The sequence below is a fragment of the Melanostigma gelatinosum genome, assembly GCF_949748355.1.
Source record: "Melanostigma gelatinosum genome assembly, chromosome: 3".
NCBI lineage: Eukaryota > Metazoa > Chordata > Actinopteri > Perciformes > Zoarcidae > Melanostigma > Melanostigma gelatinosum.
In genome coordinates, this window is record NC_136636.1 from 19,892,200 (window position 1) to 19,906,679 (window position 14,480).

Below are 14,480 nucleotides of genomic sequence, written 5' to 3' on the forward strand. Positions count from 1 at the left end.
TCTAAACGGATGTATTCCCGATTCCCCCTCTGTATCAGAGCGAGCAAGGGCACCGGCCGTACTGTATTAACGCGCTCCATCTCTGCTCATTTTCTGTCAAACATAATACAAAGGGCAGAAAGACACATGTTCATGTTGTCCTTTGTAAGAGGTTAGGGTTATAGAGGTCAATGTGGCATGTTTAAAACTGGCTTTGATGTAAATAAGAGACATAATTCATCAACTGATTGCTTTTCTCTGACGTACAGCTTCAGTGTATAAATGCTACTTTCTTTCTTTAATTCTAGCTGAACCAATTTAGTCTTTAACTTTGCACTTTGGTAAATCCTACAACAAACTATACTTCACTGTTGACTGGAGCAAAAATCTTCAATTACATCTATAACTTTTATTCCATTTTCCTGTGTGGAGAGTTAAAAAACTAAATGCAAAGTTGAATCCACTCAATAATCCACTCAGCCGACTGCACTCTGAATCTAAGCTTTTGCAATTTTAGATGGTGCTGTTGAATTTCCTATCTACCAGCCTGAGAACATGCAGCCAAGCTCTGCATTGTTGTTCCAGTAGATACGGAATCGACTTTCTGTGACAACCCTCCGTAGCTAGTAGAGACAGGTAGAGACAGGTAGAGACGCACAAAGTCAAGTTTCAAAGAACAAGAAAGATGAACTCACGATTATTATAGAGCCACTTGTTCCCACCTTTTAAAGCACAGGCGTGAGCATGTACGTACGTACAAAGTCACAGGAGTTTACACGGGGAACGGATGGAGAGCCCGTGTAAAAGCTGCGCTCAGCTATAAATAGCCTCGGCTCAAACGCTGGTGTTGGCTGGATATTCCCAACGGTGTGATCAGTAGTTTGAGTGTCAGTAGTGGCCCGAGGCAGGTAGCCCCCGGGTTCATGTCCTGGTTACGGTCGAGCTGCTTAGGCCTCAGTTGACATCTCTTTCACACACACACACACACACACACACCTACACACACACACACACACAACTCATCTGTCTGTCTTTCTCTCTCACTGCAGGTGTTTGGAGATAAATAATACATACAAAAACAACCAAATGGAAGGCGACAGATCTGTTGATTTACAGTCTCTGGAGACATTGAAAGAAATATCTACTGTAAACAAACATTCCTAGTAAACATGTGCAGGGGTACGCACAATATGCATCAATATTTGTTCGCAATTCAGGTCTGTAGCTTCCAGCATTTAGTAATCAATGCTTTGTATCGACTCACTATATCGCACAAGTACTGGCTTAGCAAACACATTTCTTTTAGAATCCTAATATGATTGTAGTACATACAGTACTGTGCACCCTTCACATCTGAGCTGGAAATTCAGTTTATGATTTAAAATCTAAAGCTAAGAAGGATGTGAAAGTATCTGATGTAAAGCACCATGGAAAATATTTAAAATACTTGAATCATCTGGCTTCAAATTAAATTGTATCACATTCAATGCAAAACATATTCCGGAAGGTGATTCATCGCAACATGCAAACCAATGTTGCACACAGCAGTTGTTGTTTTTTGTCTCAGACATAAGTCTCTAAAAACCACTGAAAAGGTGATTCACACTCTGTTATTGACTGTCAGACCACCGCAGCCAGAAATCCGACTGATGTTATGTAATATGTTTACACAACAGAACCGACAGGATAATGTATGTTCCCAGTTGAAATATCAGGAAGAACAGGCCCAAAGGCAGCAGAATTCAACAATGTAGTGACTGAATTTGGAATGAGAGTAATGTTTTGTATTATTGATCTTCTGGTGTCAGTGAGCATGCATTGTTGTGTGCATGCTGTACAGTTTGGAGCACCGTCTCCATAATGTATAACTGATTGTGTGTGTGTGTGTGTGTGCATACATTACTGTACACTATAGATGAGTGATAGGGTTTCCTCATAAGCCGGTCTAGGCCCTTGCATTCCTCTCATCGGTGGAGTCTGATGTGTCCGAGCCTTTCAGCTAATCTGGGAAGAATGTCGGCTGCACATGTGTTCCATTAAGTCCAGATCTGCGTAAATAATATAACATGCAACAGCTAACGTTACAGGTAACTATACCCCCACAGCTGTGCCTTTGGCTTTGCACTGCCCCACCACCCCCGCCAATAAAAAGGCAACGCCGATATCTAATGAGTAGATGTGTCGTGGCGTCTACTGTGCTTCAGGCTGCTGATTTGGAGCAAAACAAAGATGATGAATGTGTATCATATCGTCAGACTTTTATTATTCTCAGTGTCCATTAAAATCTGTCCGGCTCTATTATCCATCAGCTGTTCTGCTTTTTGCTTCTCCTTTGATTATTTTTAATCATACATTATTTACAGTGGAATCTAAATCTTTTCTGTTTTATAAGAGACGACGTATTTACATATGGTTGAATAATAACCATAAATACAAAGATATCAATCAAAGATTTATGTGCAATTTATGTGCAAAAATGCTGCCAGTTAAACATATATTGCGAATATCTTTTTTCTAATCAGACAACATACATGTTTGCCGATCATAAGTATCAGTTGGCCTTAATTCTACAATGTGGTGGTAGACATTTCAATCTCTCACTGTTGTTAAAAAAATGCAACATTTTATCTTATTTTAGCGAATACCCCTTTTCGACGTGATTGACAATCTGAAGCTGTCATGTATGTCAGTGTATAATCAGCATCATGTCAATCTGTACGAGAGCATTGAAGTCTAAAGTCACATGGCAGGTGCGTGAAAGCATATCGCAGCCAAAATTGTGCACCCCCCCCTCCCCTCCCTTTCCCCCCATTGTTAGTGGATCTACAGCCAGACTCCCGTCATTGGCTCTCTGTGTTTATTGTCTGCCCGCTCAGCTTGTACTGATTGGCTCCACTCTGCCAAGCGACAGGACAATGTTTGCTTTGCTGTCTGCCTGGGGAAGTCCCTCTTGTCCCTGAACGGGCCCGGCAGCTACAGTAACTGATACAAAGTTCAGAGGATGCCAGCCTCTTCCTGGTGCGGTGCGGCATCTTCCTGTGGCTGCACACCAACGTCAGTTAGAAACTTTGAGTGAGCTACAGACTCATTTATTCACGTTTTTTTATTTAGTTTACCTTTTTACTTTTCTCAGAGAGGATTGCAGTAGCGTGAGCAAAACAAGTGGCTCTGCCTTCTGCTCTATTTTGGTCAGAACTAGAGTGTGGGTGTGCGGCATCAACAAATAAAAAAAAAGCAGAGATGGTAAACAGCTGGCAGCATCTGGTTTTGGTAGAAATATCACAGAAACCTAGAGCCAGCCAGAAAGTGAAAGAGAGGTGACAGGGGTGAGAGCGTCTGAATTGAGGACTAGCATAACAGAAGAAAGGTGTTAGAGAACAAGTGTAGAGAACAATGCTTCTGCACTTGCAAACTGTTGTGAGCCAGCAAGGAAATGTGAGGAGTTTGGCTGTTGCTGTTCTTGGTGCCAGCACTCCTAATGAGTCTGTCAGGGCCAGTTAGCGTAGCCAGGCCTGCTTGTGTCCCCTCCAGGCCGCAGACAGCTGTTATTAGCCCCGTAATGGCATGCCACAGGGCCAGATTAGCCTGGCACACTGGAGAAATCTCAAACATTCACTTACTGTGGGTCCTTCGCTGGCTAAAGCAGCTATATTCTGCGAGGCATTCATTTAGCTGCGATGCTGGCAAGCTATCTAACAGGCCACGAAAGAAAATGTCTCCATTGAGGGATGTAGTTAGTGTACAGTAGCTCTCTGGAAGGTAGAAGGGAAAATACATGTCTGACTCGAGGATGATGTTGCTGATTATGACCTAAAATAGCTATGAATAGCACATGAATACCTACATTGGGATAAATAAATCAATGTACATTTTTAGTAAAGGGTAACTGTGGGTTTTAGGATAGCTATTTAGGGTATCGTGACAAGTGGCCTTATCTATTCAATTATATTCATGATATTCTGGAATTTTAATACTTGTGTAAGTTTTGACTAATTTGTTGCTACATTTAAAAGGTTTACACATGACTTGTAATTCCTTTCTACCAAGTTGCTGGTGTACCACTTATTATTTAATGATGAACAGCAATTTGGTAAATGTATTCAGTGGTTTTGTTTTACAAAGTCAGGAAAGTCTCATGTTGCCTTACACGTTAAAGAATGATCCAGTCACTTCCCCACAGTGAGGCATATACAGCCTATTCATCCAAAACTGGTATCGGATTGGTTCTCTGTATCGGCCAATACCCAAAGCCCAGGTATCGGTTTCGGGACTGAGAAAGTGCGATCGGTGCATCCCTGGTCAGGACGGTGCAGCACAGAGGAAAGTTGTAAATGAGAGTTCTCTTTAATAACGCCGTGTCATCATTATGCGAGCCATATCGACGGGATGGCCGCTGCTGTCTACTCATCTGTTTTCACCTTTTATAATGAGCACAGGAAATCAAAACCTTACACAGCAAGTACTCGCACTGCCTCAGGGGATAGCCTGTCACTGTGATAGGCCATTAGATCAGCTTACTGTTAGTACTGTATACTGCTCTTCATAGAACTCTTCTTCTGGGGTATAAATCATGCTCTTTGAGCCTGTGATTATTTCTCCAGTATGTCTCATAGGTGGTGTATTACATACGTGTTTGCTTACATTGCTTGCAGGTTTCACTGCGTGGTATAATCATGATGCATTTGGGCCCATAAACGCAATCTAGGTGCGTTGATGGCGGTTCCACGATAAAAGCCGAGGCCTGCTGCTCCGCTCATGCGTCCGCCCGCACCATGTGACTGACTGGAAGTGAAAGGCAGGGCCAGTTATGGTTGGTTCAGGGATGTTTTCTCGCTCAATTGTTAAAATATAGTAAAATACTGCAATCTGAAGCCCTGCCCTTGAATGTATTTGTGTCTGCGTGATTACATGTGTGCCTGGGTGTTTTTGTGTGGATGAGGTGAACGAATGAAGGCTAAAAAGAGAAGAAGGCGAGACAGGGTAAAGCAAGTGAACGATGAAGTACCGGAGAGAGATGATGTGATATTTGCTCTAGATTGCTGCGTTGTGTGATTTCCAATAATCGACATCCTCATTAGCAGACTGCATGTATCAAGTGTGGCAAAGCCATTACACACTGTACATAGCCATGACCAAATACACATTCAGGTTTTATCCTCTTATTTATGAGAAACCAGTTTCCACATCACCGGTTGCAGCATTTATTTTAACAGCAGGCAGCGCACAGAAGCTAAAAAAGACTCAAACACCAGAGGAGAAAAAAAGGGAAGGAGCTTATTTTATCAATTAACCCCTGTTGAACAAACCAAATGACAGAAACAGCGTGCAGCCTGTTGACCAGATGTTACAGAAGAGAGATGCTAATGTAAGAAACGCAGAATATCAAGGAATCACAGAGGTGCAGCGGGATGTGGGTAGTTGAGCGAGGAGAGCGATGAAGACAAGGAGGGAGGGGGAGCTGTGAATCCTGGGATGTATCGCCGCTGAGGCTGTGGACCACGGTGTGAACCACACCTAGCTGCACTGTCTCTCCCTGGCAGGGACCACTTGTTGCGAATCATTAGCTTCCCAACTGCTGTGGGCTTTGCCACCGTCACTCCATCAGGTTGTGTTGCTGAAACCCACATAGGCAAGAACAGGGAGGAGCCGGCAGCACACTCTAATTATCATCTAAGTAACATATATATATATATATATATACATACATATATAGGAAGACAGAGTCAGTAGAGTACAGTGTAGCTGAGCACAGGGTCTTCTGGCTGCCGAACACAACAGCTTAGTTACATTAGTGCCGCTTCTGAGCCAACCTTATCCAGTTATTATGTGTGGTACATCACCATGCAGTGATGTGATTTAACATGGCGGCCAATGGGCAGGCTCTCCGACTTATGAAACCAGCACTCGTAAAAAAACAAAATGAGGACCATGCAAAGAACTGCAGTGTGTTTGAACCCCATACACTTCGGATGGGGGAAAAAAACTTCAGAAACTTTTAATCTAGTTTGAAACTAATTCAATTCAAATCTGGAGCTTCTACTTTATTCTTGTGTTGGACGTTTCATGCTGAATTCTCTGTAAAAAGCAAGGAATCATAATTACAATCTTTCTCTCTGTGTGTCTCTCCTCCTCCAGAGCAGATACGGTGCTGCAGATCGAGGTGTGAGGCTCTACAGTTCCCTTCCCATGCGCCAAAACCCTGACGGCAAGAGACTGCCCTCTACTGGGGTAAGAACCCCCCCCCCCCCCCCCCCTGCTCCCTCCCCCTAAGGTCTCATCCATACCTACATGTAAACACCTTATCTAAACAGTGAGAGCCACCGAAGAGGCCTTCCCTCATCTGCACAAGAAGATTGTCCAAACACAGCATCGGAGTGGCAGTTCAGAAGCAGTGCAGACATCATTTTATGGGATGAATTTTTTTTGTGTGTGTGTGTGTGTGTGTGTGTGTGTGTGTTCCCCTTGGATTCACAGCAGAAACAACTGTTTAAGACGATTACCAATACCTGGACTTAAATCATGGCCAGGAAACAATACAAGCCATCGTTTTTTTAAACTTGGCATCTTCTTCAACTACCGCGGCTTCTTCCTCATCCTTTAACCCCTCCTTCCACAACGTCTCACCTCATGAGCTCTTTCCACGCTCACCCTGATAGACCTGCTCGGTGCCCCATTCTCAAACCATCGCTGGCCACCGCGAGGCTCCAGAGAAAGCACCTATCTGACTTGGTGGTTTGTGTGGTATCTGCCTGGTAGCTTCTAACAGAAGGGTTTGGCTGCAGCTGATAGGCCAACCAACTGCCTTCTCCTCTATTTGTGTTTGCACAGAACAAAGGCATGCAGTGGCTTTCTGGATACAATACTTCTGACTTATTCTAGGTTGTAAATGAAGGAAGGGCAAATATTGATTAAGTATGAAAATGAAAATATTTAGCTGATTTTCCCCTTTTTTTACTTCCTTTGAATTAAAGCAGAGGTATTGCACCATCAAAGTCTACTTTTTCAATCATTTTATTTTAGGATTGTTTTGCAAGGAAGCTTGGAAAGGAGTTTATTTAAGTTTAGTGATGCAGCACTTGCAGTACTTTGACTTTGACAAAGTGCTGGAACAGTAAGTCTGCTTTGTTTGTGACACCTTTCTTTCATTTTTTAATAAAAAAAATAAATAAATCATTTAGTATTGTGAAAATCATAATTAGAATCTAGATTGCCTTGCTTTTATGCATTTATGTAACAAAGGAGGGAAAATGAAAGAACAATGGAGCGAAAAGAGAGAATTTAATTTCATATGTCTCCCTTTTTCATGTTTCACTCCATGCAAGTGCTTTTTGAATTATCTCTTCTCTGCTCCGGGGCTCAATGAGAGGAAGAGTGGGTGAGCGAGGGAGAGAGGGGGAGAGGGGGAGACAGAGATGGAGTGTGAGAGAGAGAGAGAGAGAGAGAGATAAAGTGAAAGCTGTGTAATATTGTTGGTGCGCACCTTTTTTTAATTACAACAGAGATTGTATTGATGTCTCAGGCCACTTGTCCTCAATCATTTATCAAGGGGGAGAGTGCTAACAAAGCATTTCTAAGAAACCCATCCTCTCCGAGGGCCTGGAATCATACGTTATCTAAAGTGAATATTGTTAATGCTGTTCTGTAGAGAGACCCACTTACAAATCATGGGAATGAGTTCCTTGTCAGTACATGCACGAGGTAGTAAAGACATATATCCACCTTCATCTGATCCTCTGTTGAGCAAATACAACTCTGCATCTAAATCGCTGTGCAGAAATTGTTTTTGAAAAGAAGAGGGACATGTTTAAGAAGGACGGATAAACATTAATTCAAGGGAAGGACAATTTCTAAATTGCCTTGTTGTTTTTTGCAAGATTACATCTCTCACACGGATTAGAATTCATCAACAAAATAAAAGAGTGACCTCAACCCAATAGAAAAGGAGACAGTAAATGTTTTCTTTCTGTCGTATCCTTCTGTCTGTTATTACCTGGGCGTAGCGTCGCTACAGTAGCAGAATGCAGCTACAGGCTGCATGGAGAGGAGGAGAATATAAACCACTTAACATGCAGGAGGAAACCAGACGTTTTTCCATTGCACTTATCAGGTGCTGTGGTGAGAGCAAGTGTCAAGGTGCAGTAGGTCCCTGCACCCCCCCCCCCTCTCCCCCATCCTCTCCTTCCTCCCCTCTTCCTTCCCCTGCACACCCCTTTTATTTCCCCCTGATCTCTATCTCTAGCTCTGTCTCCCTCCCCCCACCACCACCACTCACCACCCTCGGTTCAGTTAAAAGTGGGCTTGGCACTTCCGCAGCGATCCCCCCCCCCCCCCCCACCACCATCACCACTTCTTTTCTCTCTGTCAAACTAACCTCCAACTCCTGCTTTTCACCTCTATGTTTCCTGTCAAGGTGCGCTGCCCACCTCTCCCTCCCCCCAACCACTGGCTCTGCCCCCGCAACCTTTTCCTTTGCTTTCTTTCAACATCTATTATGGCTCTAAATGCCTCCAGTTCTTTTTCTTCTTTTTTTTTAGATGCTCAGAGCAGAGGGCCTGACCCCAGTGCTCTGCAGAGATCTTGCAAGTCCTGCAACTTCATGACTGGGGGGGGGGGGGGGGGGGTTATTGTATTAGTGACTTTGAAGGGAAGGGGTGATCTTGTTTTTTATGACTTCTTCTTACAAATGTGAATCAGTCTCTTCCAAGTCACAAGTGCAGAGTGTAAAGTGTATGAATGTGTGTTACGTGAGTGAATCCACCAACTAACGATCAATACTTACATACTCACGTACATTAACTTCCTTAAAAACTACTAATTGTCATTTTACATACAAGTTTTACCCATTAACATGCAGTTTTCAACTTAAAGGTGCCCTATAACAGTTTCTCTTTGATGGCACATTGCTGCATTTCTTACCGCTGCTTATAGGCTGGTGTGAAACCACATGTAACCTTTAAGTGTGTTAAAGTTGTAAAATATATCTTCCTCATTCCACATTGTCTTATAGTCTTAAAGTATCACTGTGCCATTTCATCAAATGGAAATGTGTCTTGTGCATCGCTTTTACCCGTTCCCTCTTGTATAACCCTGTCAATTTGATATCTTTGGACACTTCAGGATATCCACTTTAATATGACACTCTGTGGGTTTGAACAGTGTTTGGCAGCACAGCGTCAGTTTGCGATAGATGACCAAAGAAGCTAAATTCCATTTACCTACATGCATGCATGGTGTAACGTGTTCAAGGTTCACTGTCGGCCGTAATGGAACTCCGGGAATCAGTACAATTCAATGAAATAATGAAATGCAATTAGTGTTGAACAATCTCTCAAAGCTGCTCGAGTGGAGCTTTGTTTTAGCTCAGGCTGGATAAGCATCAGCGTATTCTTTGCAGGGAGTCAAATCGTTAGAGCTACCATTGTAGTTGTTGTTATTGTTGTCTTAGCTCCACTGCTTTGACACTGATACTTACGGGAAAGGTTCCCTTCTCTGCTATAGCGCAGAGAAGACAGGATTGTTTCAGGACTCTCTCTTTCTCTTGGTTTCGACATGGCTCTCTCTCTCTCTCTCTCTCTCTCTCTCTCTCTCTCTCTCTCTCTCTCTCTCTCTCTCTCTCTCTCTCTCTCTCTCTCTCTCTCTGTGCGTCTTTCTCTCCTTTTTCCAAGCTGATTTGGAGCCTTGCATAGTCAATTATGTAGGGAGTGAGAGATGGAGTGGGGGCTCCGGCTCCCATATTTTGGTGCGATATTAATATTGCATGAGCGCTATTCTGTAGCGAATATCTAAGAGACTGCCTATTAAGGCAGCAGCAGGAGAAGAATGTGACAGACACACACACACACACACACACACACACATACATATAACAGACAGCCAGCGAGCAGGGGTGAATCAGTCAGGATCATGCACATGTTGTTATAATTAGTGTTTTCCAGATTTATTTGGGTGGGATAATAAGAGTGACTCATTTTCCTGTTTAATATGTCATGTTTGTTTACAAGTTCCACGTCACGCCGTACAGTCAGCGCACTTGATGTTGGTGAGAACTGAGTGATGTTTCACTGTAATTGTGCTCAGAATGGAATATTTTAACAAACTGAATAAACAAACAAAACAGAGACACAAAACAAATGTCTGCTGTAAAAAACAAAACAAACAAAACAAACATTGCCAAGATAATTGGGATATTGCCAAGCAGGATGATCTGACGGCAGGCTATTTATTTGCTGCTGCTGGGCGGGTATCAATGATGCATACAGCAAGTGTCAACAGTGACAGGCTGAGAAGGTCCCTGTAGCGATGACTGAGATGCTCAGGGTGGACACTTGATGCTTTTTTGGGTGCCGAGTGGCGGGTGACACCGGATGGTCCGTGATAGAAATCTCATTTCGTGATTACAGATTGTCAAAATCATCTGTTTTTAAGGTGTTGTGAACATGAACCTCAGTAAGACAGTTTGAAAACATAGTGTCATATGTGACAGCGGCTGTTTTTTAAACGCAAATCAATGTAAAGTGTGAGGTGACATGGCTGAAATGAATGTCCGAATATCCAGGAAGCAGGCTACTAGAAATGTCCGGCAGAAAAAAATCTTTTTCCACACAGGACTTGGTGAACATGTGGAAGAGGGCTTCCTTTACAGTCTTTCCCGTCTTGCAGCAGCATTGCCAGTCCCTGTCAAAAGCCCAGAAAGCCCGGCCAGGAGTCCACAAAGCCAGTTAGTCCTGAGCCCAGAAGCATCCTGCTGGGCCCGACGTCGAACAAGTGCTTGGTGACCTCACAGCACCAGCTGGAGTTAAAAGAAGTCTTTTAAAAGGCCGATTCTCCACAGTAATATCATCGCCCATGCCTCAAAGAGTCTGGATTAAGGCCCACTTTCCCTCGCTAAAATGTAACAAATGTGTGAAAAAAACATCACAGCCAAAGCCAATGTGGAGGGAACAATAGAGAGAGGAAGAGCGAGAGAAAGAGAGTTTAGAGAGCGAGAGAGAGAGAAAAGAAGGGAGAAAGAAAGTGAGGGAAACTCAACATCGTAACACCCCCAATCCCCCCTCCCTACCAGATATATCAATGTAGTTGGCTTTCTCTGAAATTCAAATGGCAACAGGGGAAAAAAAACTGATAAGAAAAAAGAAACCTCTGGCTTTGGGAAAAGGGGGGGGGGGGTTGCTGAGAAAAAGACCTGCCATCTATGTATTAGTGCTCTGTAAATATTACATGAGCTCCACATTCACTCGGTTGTTTGGCATTACTTCCACTGGATGGGTATATTATTTTAGAAGCCATGCCTTGTTTATGGAGAGGCATGACCTACTTCCAGACACTCCTCTCTCTTTCTTTCTCTCTCTCTTCCTCTCTTTCTCTCTCTGGTATTCTTTCTGTCTCTTCCCCCCCGTTCTCTCTTGTCCCCTCACCTCTCTCTTTCTCGCTCTCTCTTCTTCACTCTCAATCTCCGATATCTCAACTGGTTGTCCCCGCTGAACAATTACAAGGCAGAGAGACCCAAATGGAGATGTTTGTAGAAAACAACATGTGTATAATTAAGGTTTAATGAGCTCTTGTCAGGGTGGAATGTGCAATTAGATTGGCAATAAAAAAAAATCTGCCTGAATGCTCGTGGCAGAGGCTGGATGTGGAGTCAGCATGGCAGTGAATGAAAGAACAGTGAATTATTTTGAGCCCTATCGACAGAACTAGATGGTGCTGAATGCTGCATTTAGATTTAAATACATGGTGAGATCCCAAATACAGAAAAGAGTTTTTTGTTTTTTCTTCCTGGTGGTGCTATACTGTGCGGTTTCAAATGACTGTACTTGTACACACTGGGTTAGTTTCCTGGGAAAACAGTTCCTAAACAGCTGAAGTTAAGCTTTACTGCTGAAGAATGAAGCAAGAGACAATCATTATAATTTGAAGGGAGAGGGTGAATGTCATTGGATGCAAGAATGTAATCTTGCATCCAATGCGTCCGATTTTGGCAGACAAATGCGTCAGATTTGTGACCATAATTATGGCCATAAAATTTATGTAAAATCAGTGCTGCAGCAAAATAATTATTTTATGATCAACCATATTTTCTTATTATGTTGTTTACAAAATGGTAAATATATATTGTATCAGATGTCTTGGAAATATTTACATTAAAAAAGCTGGGACCAGTGAACGTTGTGCTTTGTCGCTTGTAAAATGATGAAACAATTGACCCGACCCACAATGTTGGAAGTCTAATGCCTGCACCCTCCAGTTCCCCCTCAGGTAAACACCGCTTGCTCCGTCAGCACTGTTGTCACTGTTTGTCACTGTTAGCACCGTTAGCTGCTTGCTTCCGGCTCACCCGTTGCCACGTAGAGAGCCGCGCAGAGACAATCCCTCAATCCTAGATATCCTCTGAATTTGAAATGTAGCACCCTATAACCTCAGCTTATTTTCCATGTGTAGATATTGGAAAACTGAATGTAAAAAAATGTTGTTCAGCAACATCGTGAGTCTTGCAGAACTGTCCAATAACGAGATTCTTGTGTGGTGAAAAGGTTAGGCAGAGAGACAAACAGAACTGAAAACATCACCTCTGTGGTGAATGTAATAAATATGCAAAAAAAAAAAGTGCTTCTTCTGTCTCAGAGACTCTTTTAGGGAAGGACACTTCTCCACCAGACACTGCGTCTTTTTAAATACGGTTGTGAGGGGAAAAAAACAGGTACTTTTTCCACTCTTATTTCTTTTTTTTCTTGACTGAAATTGCCGCTTGTGGGTCTGGTGGAGAAGATCCACACACACACAAAAATCATGTTTGGCTCTTTCAGAATTACTTGACTAGACTGAAAGAGAGGGCCCTTTGTTGGCTTCCTCTGGGACTGCCCTTGAAAGGCTCCTATTGTGTGGTAAGCACGATGATATAATGCAAGTGGATTTAATAGATTTAATGGAACATGCAGACATGGTTCTCAAGCCCTCATGTGATGAGAAACAGCCTGTTTTTAGGAGATCAGAACCACATCTTAAAGAAATAAAACGATATGTCAATGTCGCGTTGCGCCAGTAGCATGTTCAGCTTTGATTTCATGTTAAATATTCTTGGTTGTTCGGTGCATGCGGAGACGGAATCCATTGCATTTGATTTTACATTACCAACAGTAATATCTTGTTTTTGAGGACTTTTCGGATTACTGTATCGCTTGATTATCCATGTGTGTGTGTCCCACCTGAGTTGTGTTGGAAGTCAAGGTTAGGCAGGAGTCGGGGGGGGAGTTGAATGTCAGCGATGTGTTTGCTTTGTTTTCATTGTGTTAACAGGAGCACAATGGCATGATTGTGTGGCCATCTGAAACCCGACACCTACCCAGAGCTTTCGGGGGTCAGAGGTGGGGGACGTGTGTGCCTTTAGCCCGACGGACCATGCATTTTGAAAGACCCAGAACCCAAAAGAGTAATCCAACCAGCATGCCATCAAAAACATTCCGCTTTGCCGGCTCGCTCACACACCAGATCTGCTTGTAGAAATGCTCTCATTTTCCAGATATAAATGATGCTTTATTTTTTTCTTCTTCTTCTTCTCTCTCCTTCCCCTCGTTGCTTTGTAATCTGTCTCATTATTTTAAGGTGCCATTTGAGGAGTGGCCAGCCTCTCGAAACCCTTCAGTGTGATGGACAAGACCATAAAGCAAAGCAATAAACCTGAGATGAATGTTATATCTTAACACTGATAGAGGCAATTAAGTCCATCATAAGCGAGAGAGGGAACACTCTTCTCTGGGGACTCATTCACTTGCATGGTTTAACGTGATTCCCGGCTAAATCCCTTATTTTATTTCTCCTCTCAGCGTTCAGCTTAGAGTCGAGCACAAATTGAGCTGATGTGTTTTTGGGTTTTTTTTCACACAATTTGGTCTTTCTGTCTGATCTGCCCTTTTCTGTCTGTCGTCATGTGCCTCTCTCTCTCTCTCTCTCTCTCTCTCTCTCTCTCTCTCTCTCTCCCTCTCTCCCTCTCCCTTCTCTCTTTCCTCCCCATTTCGCCGTATTTGTCATGGTAATGTGAAAAAAAAAGAAAATCTCAGCTGCTCCAATTCATTTCATGCTCTTTCAGTCGAGAAAGAAGGGCAATTCTGTTTTTCCTCACTAGTTTCTGTGTGTTGAGGTTTAAAGGTAATGCAGACCATATTTCATCTGCATGGAGTTATATGACTGGGCGTGGCTGAGCAGGTCTGTTATGGGAAAATAAATATTATGGAAGGTCTAACTCTGTTGTCTTTATCTCGCTGGGATCAATGTGTGTATTATTGGACAGGATACATTACACAAACACGTCGGCAACGCACGCAATGTGCACACACTTGGAGCCAAGTACTTAAGTTGTCTATACAGAACGCGCACACACACACATAAGGAATACATAAAGGTAAAATACACATGCAGAAGCAGAGATATCTATACATGCACACGGGCAATCCATATTTACACCACACACCATCCCCCATACTCGTTGCTTTGGTTATGTCTGTGTG

At 43.0% G+C, this 14,480-nt stretch overlaps 1 protein-coding gene across 1 annotated transcript in view; it reads left to right on the forward strand.

Annotated features, from left to right (window-relative positions):
• The window catches only part of tox2 (TOX high mobility group box family member 2), an 85,131-nt gene that overhangs the window by 24,153 nt on the left and 46,498 nt on the right, over nucleotides 1-14,480 (forward strand). Inside the window, exon 2 of the mRNA XM_079296325.1 lies at nucleotides 6,115-6,207. Within this exon, the coding sequence (XP_079152451.1) occupies nucleotides 6,115-6,207 (93 nt within the window). The remainder of the gene's footprint in view (nucleotides 1-6,114; nucleotides 6,208-14,480) is intronic.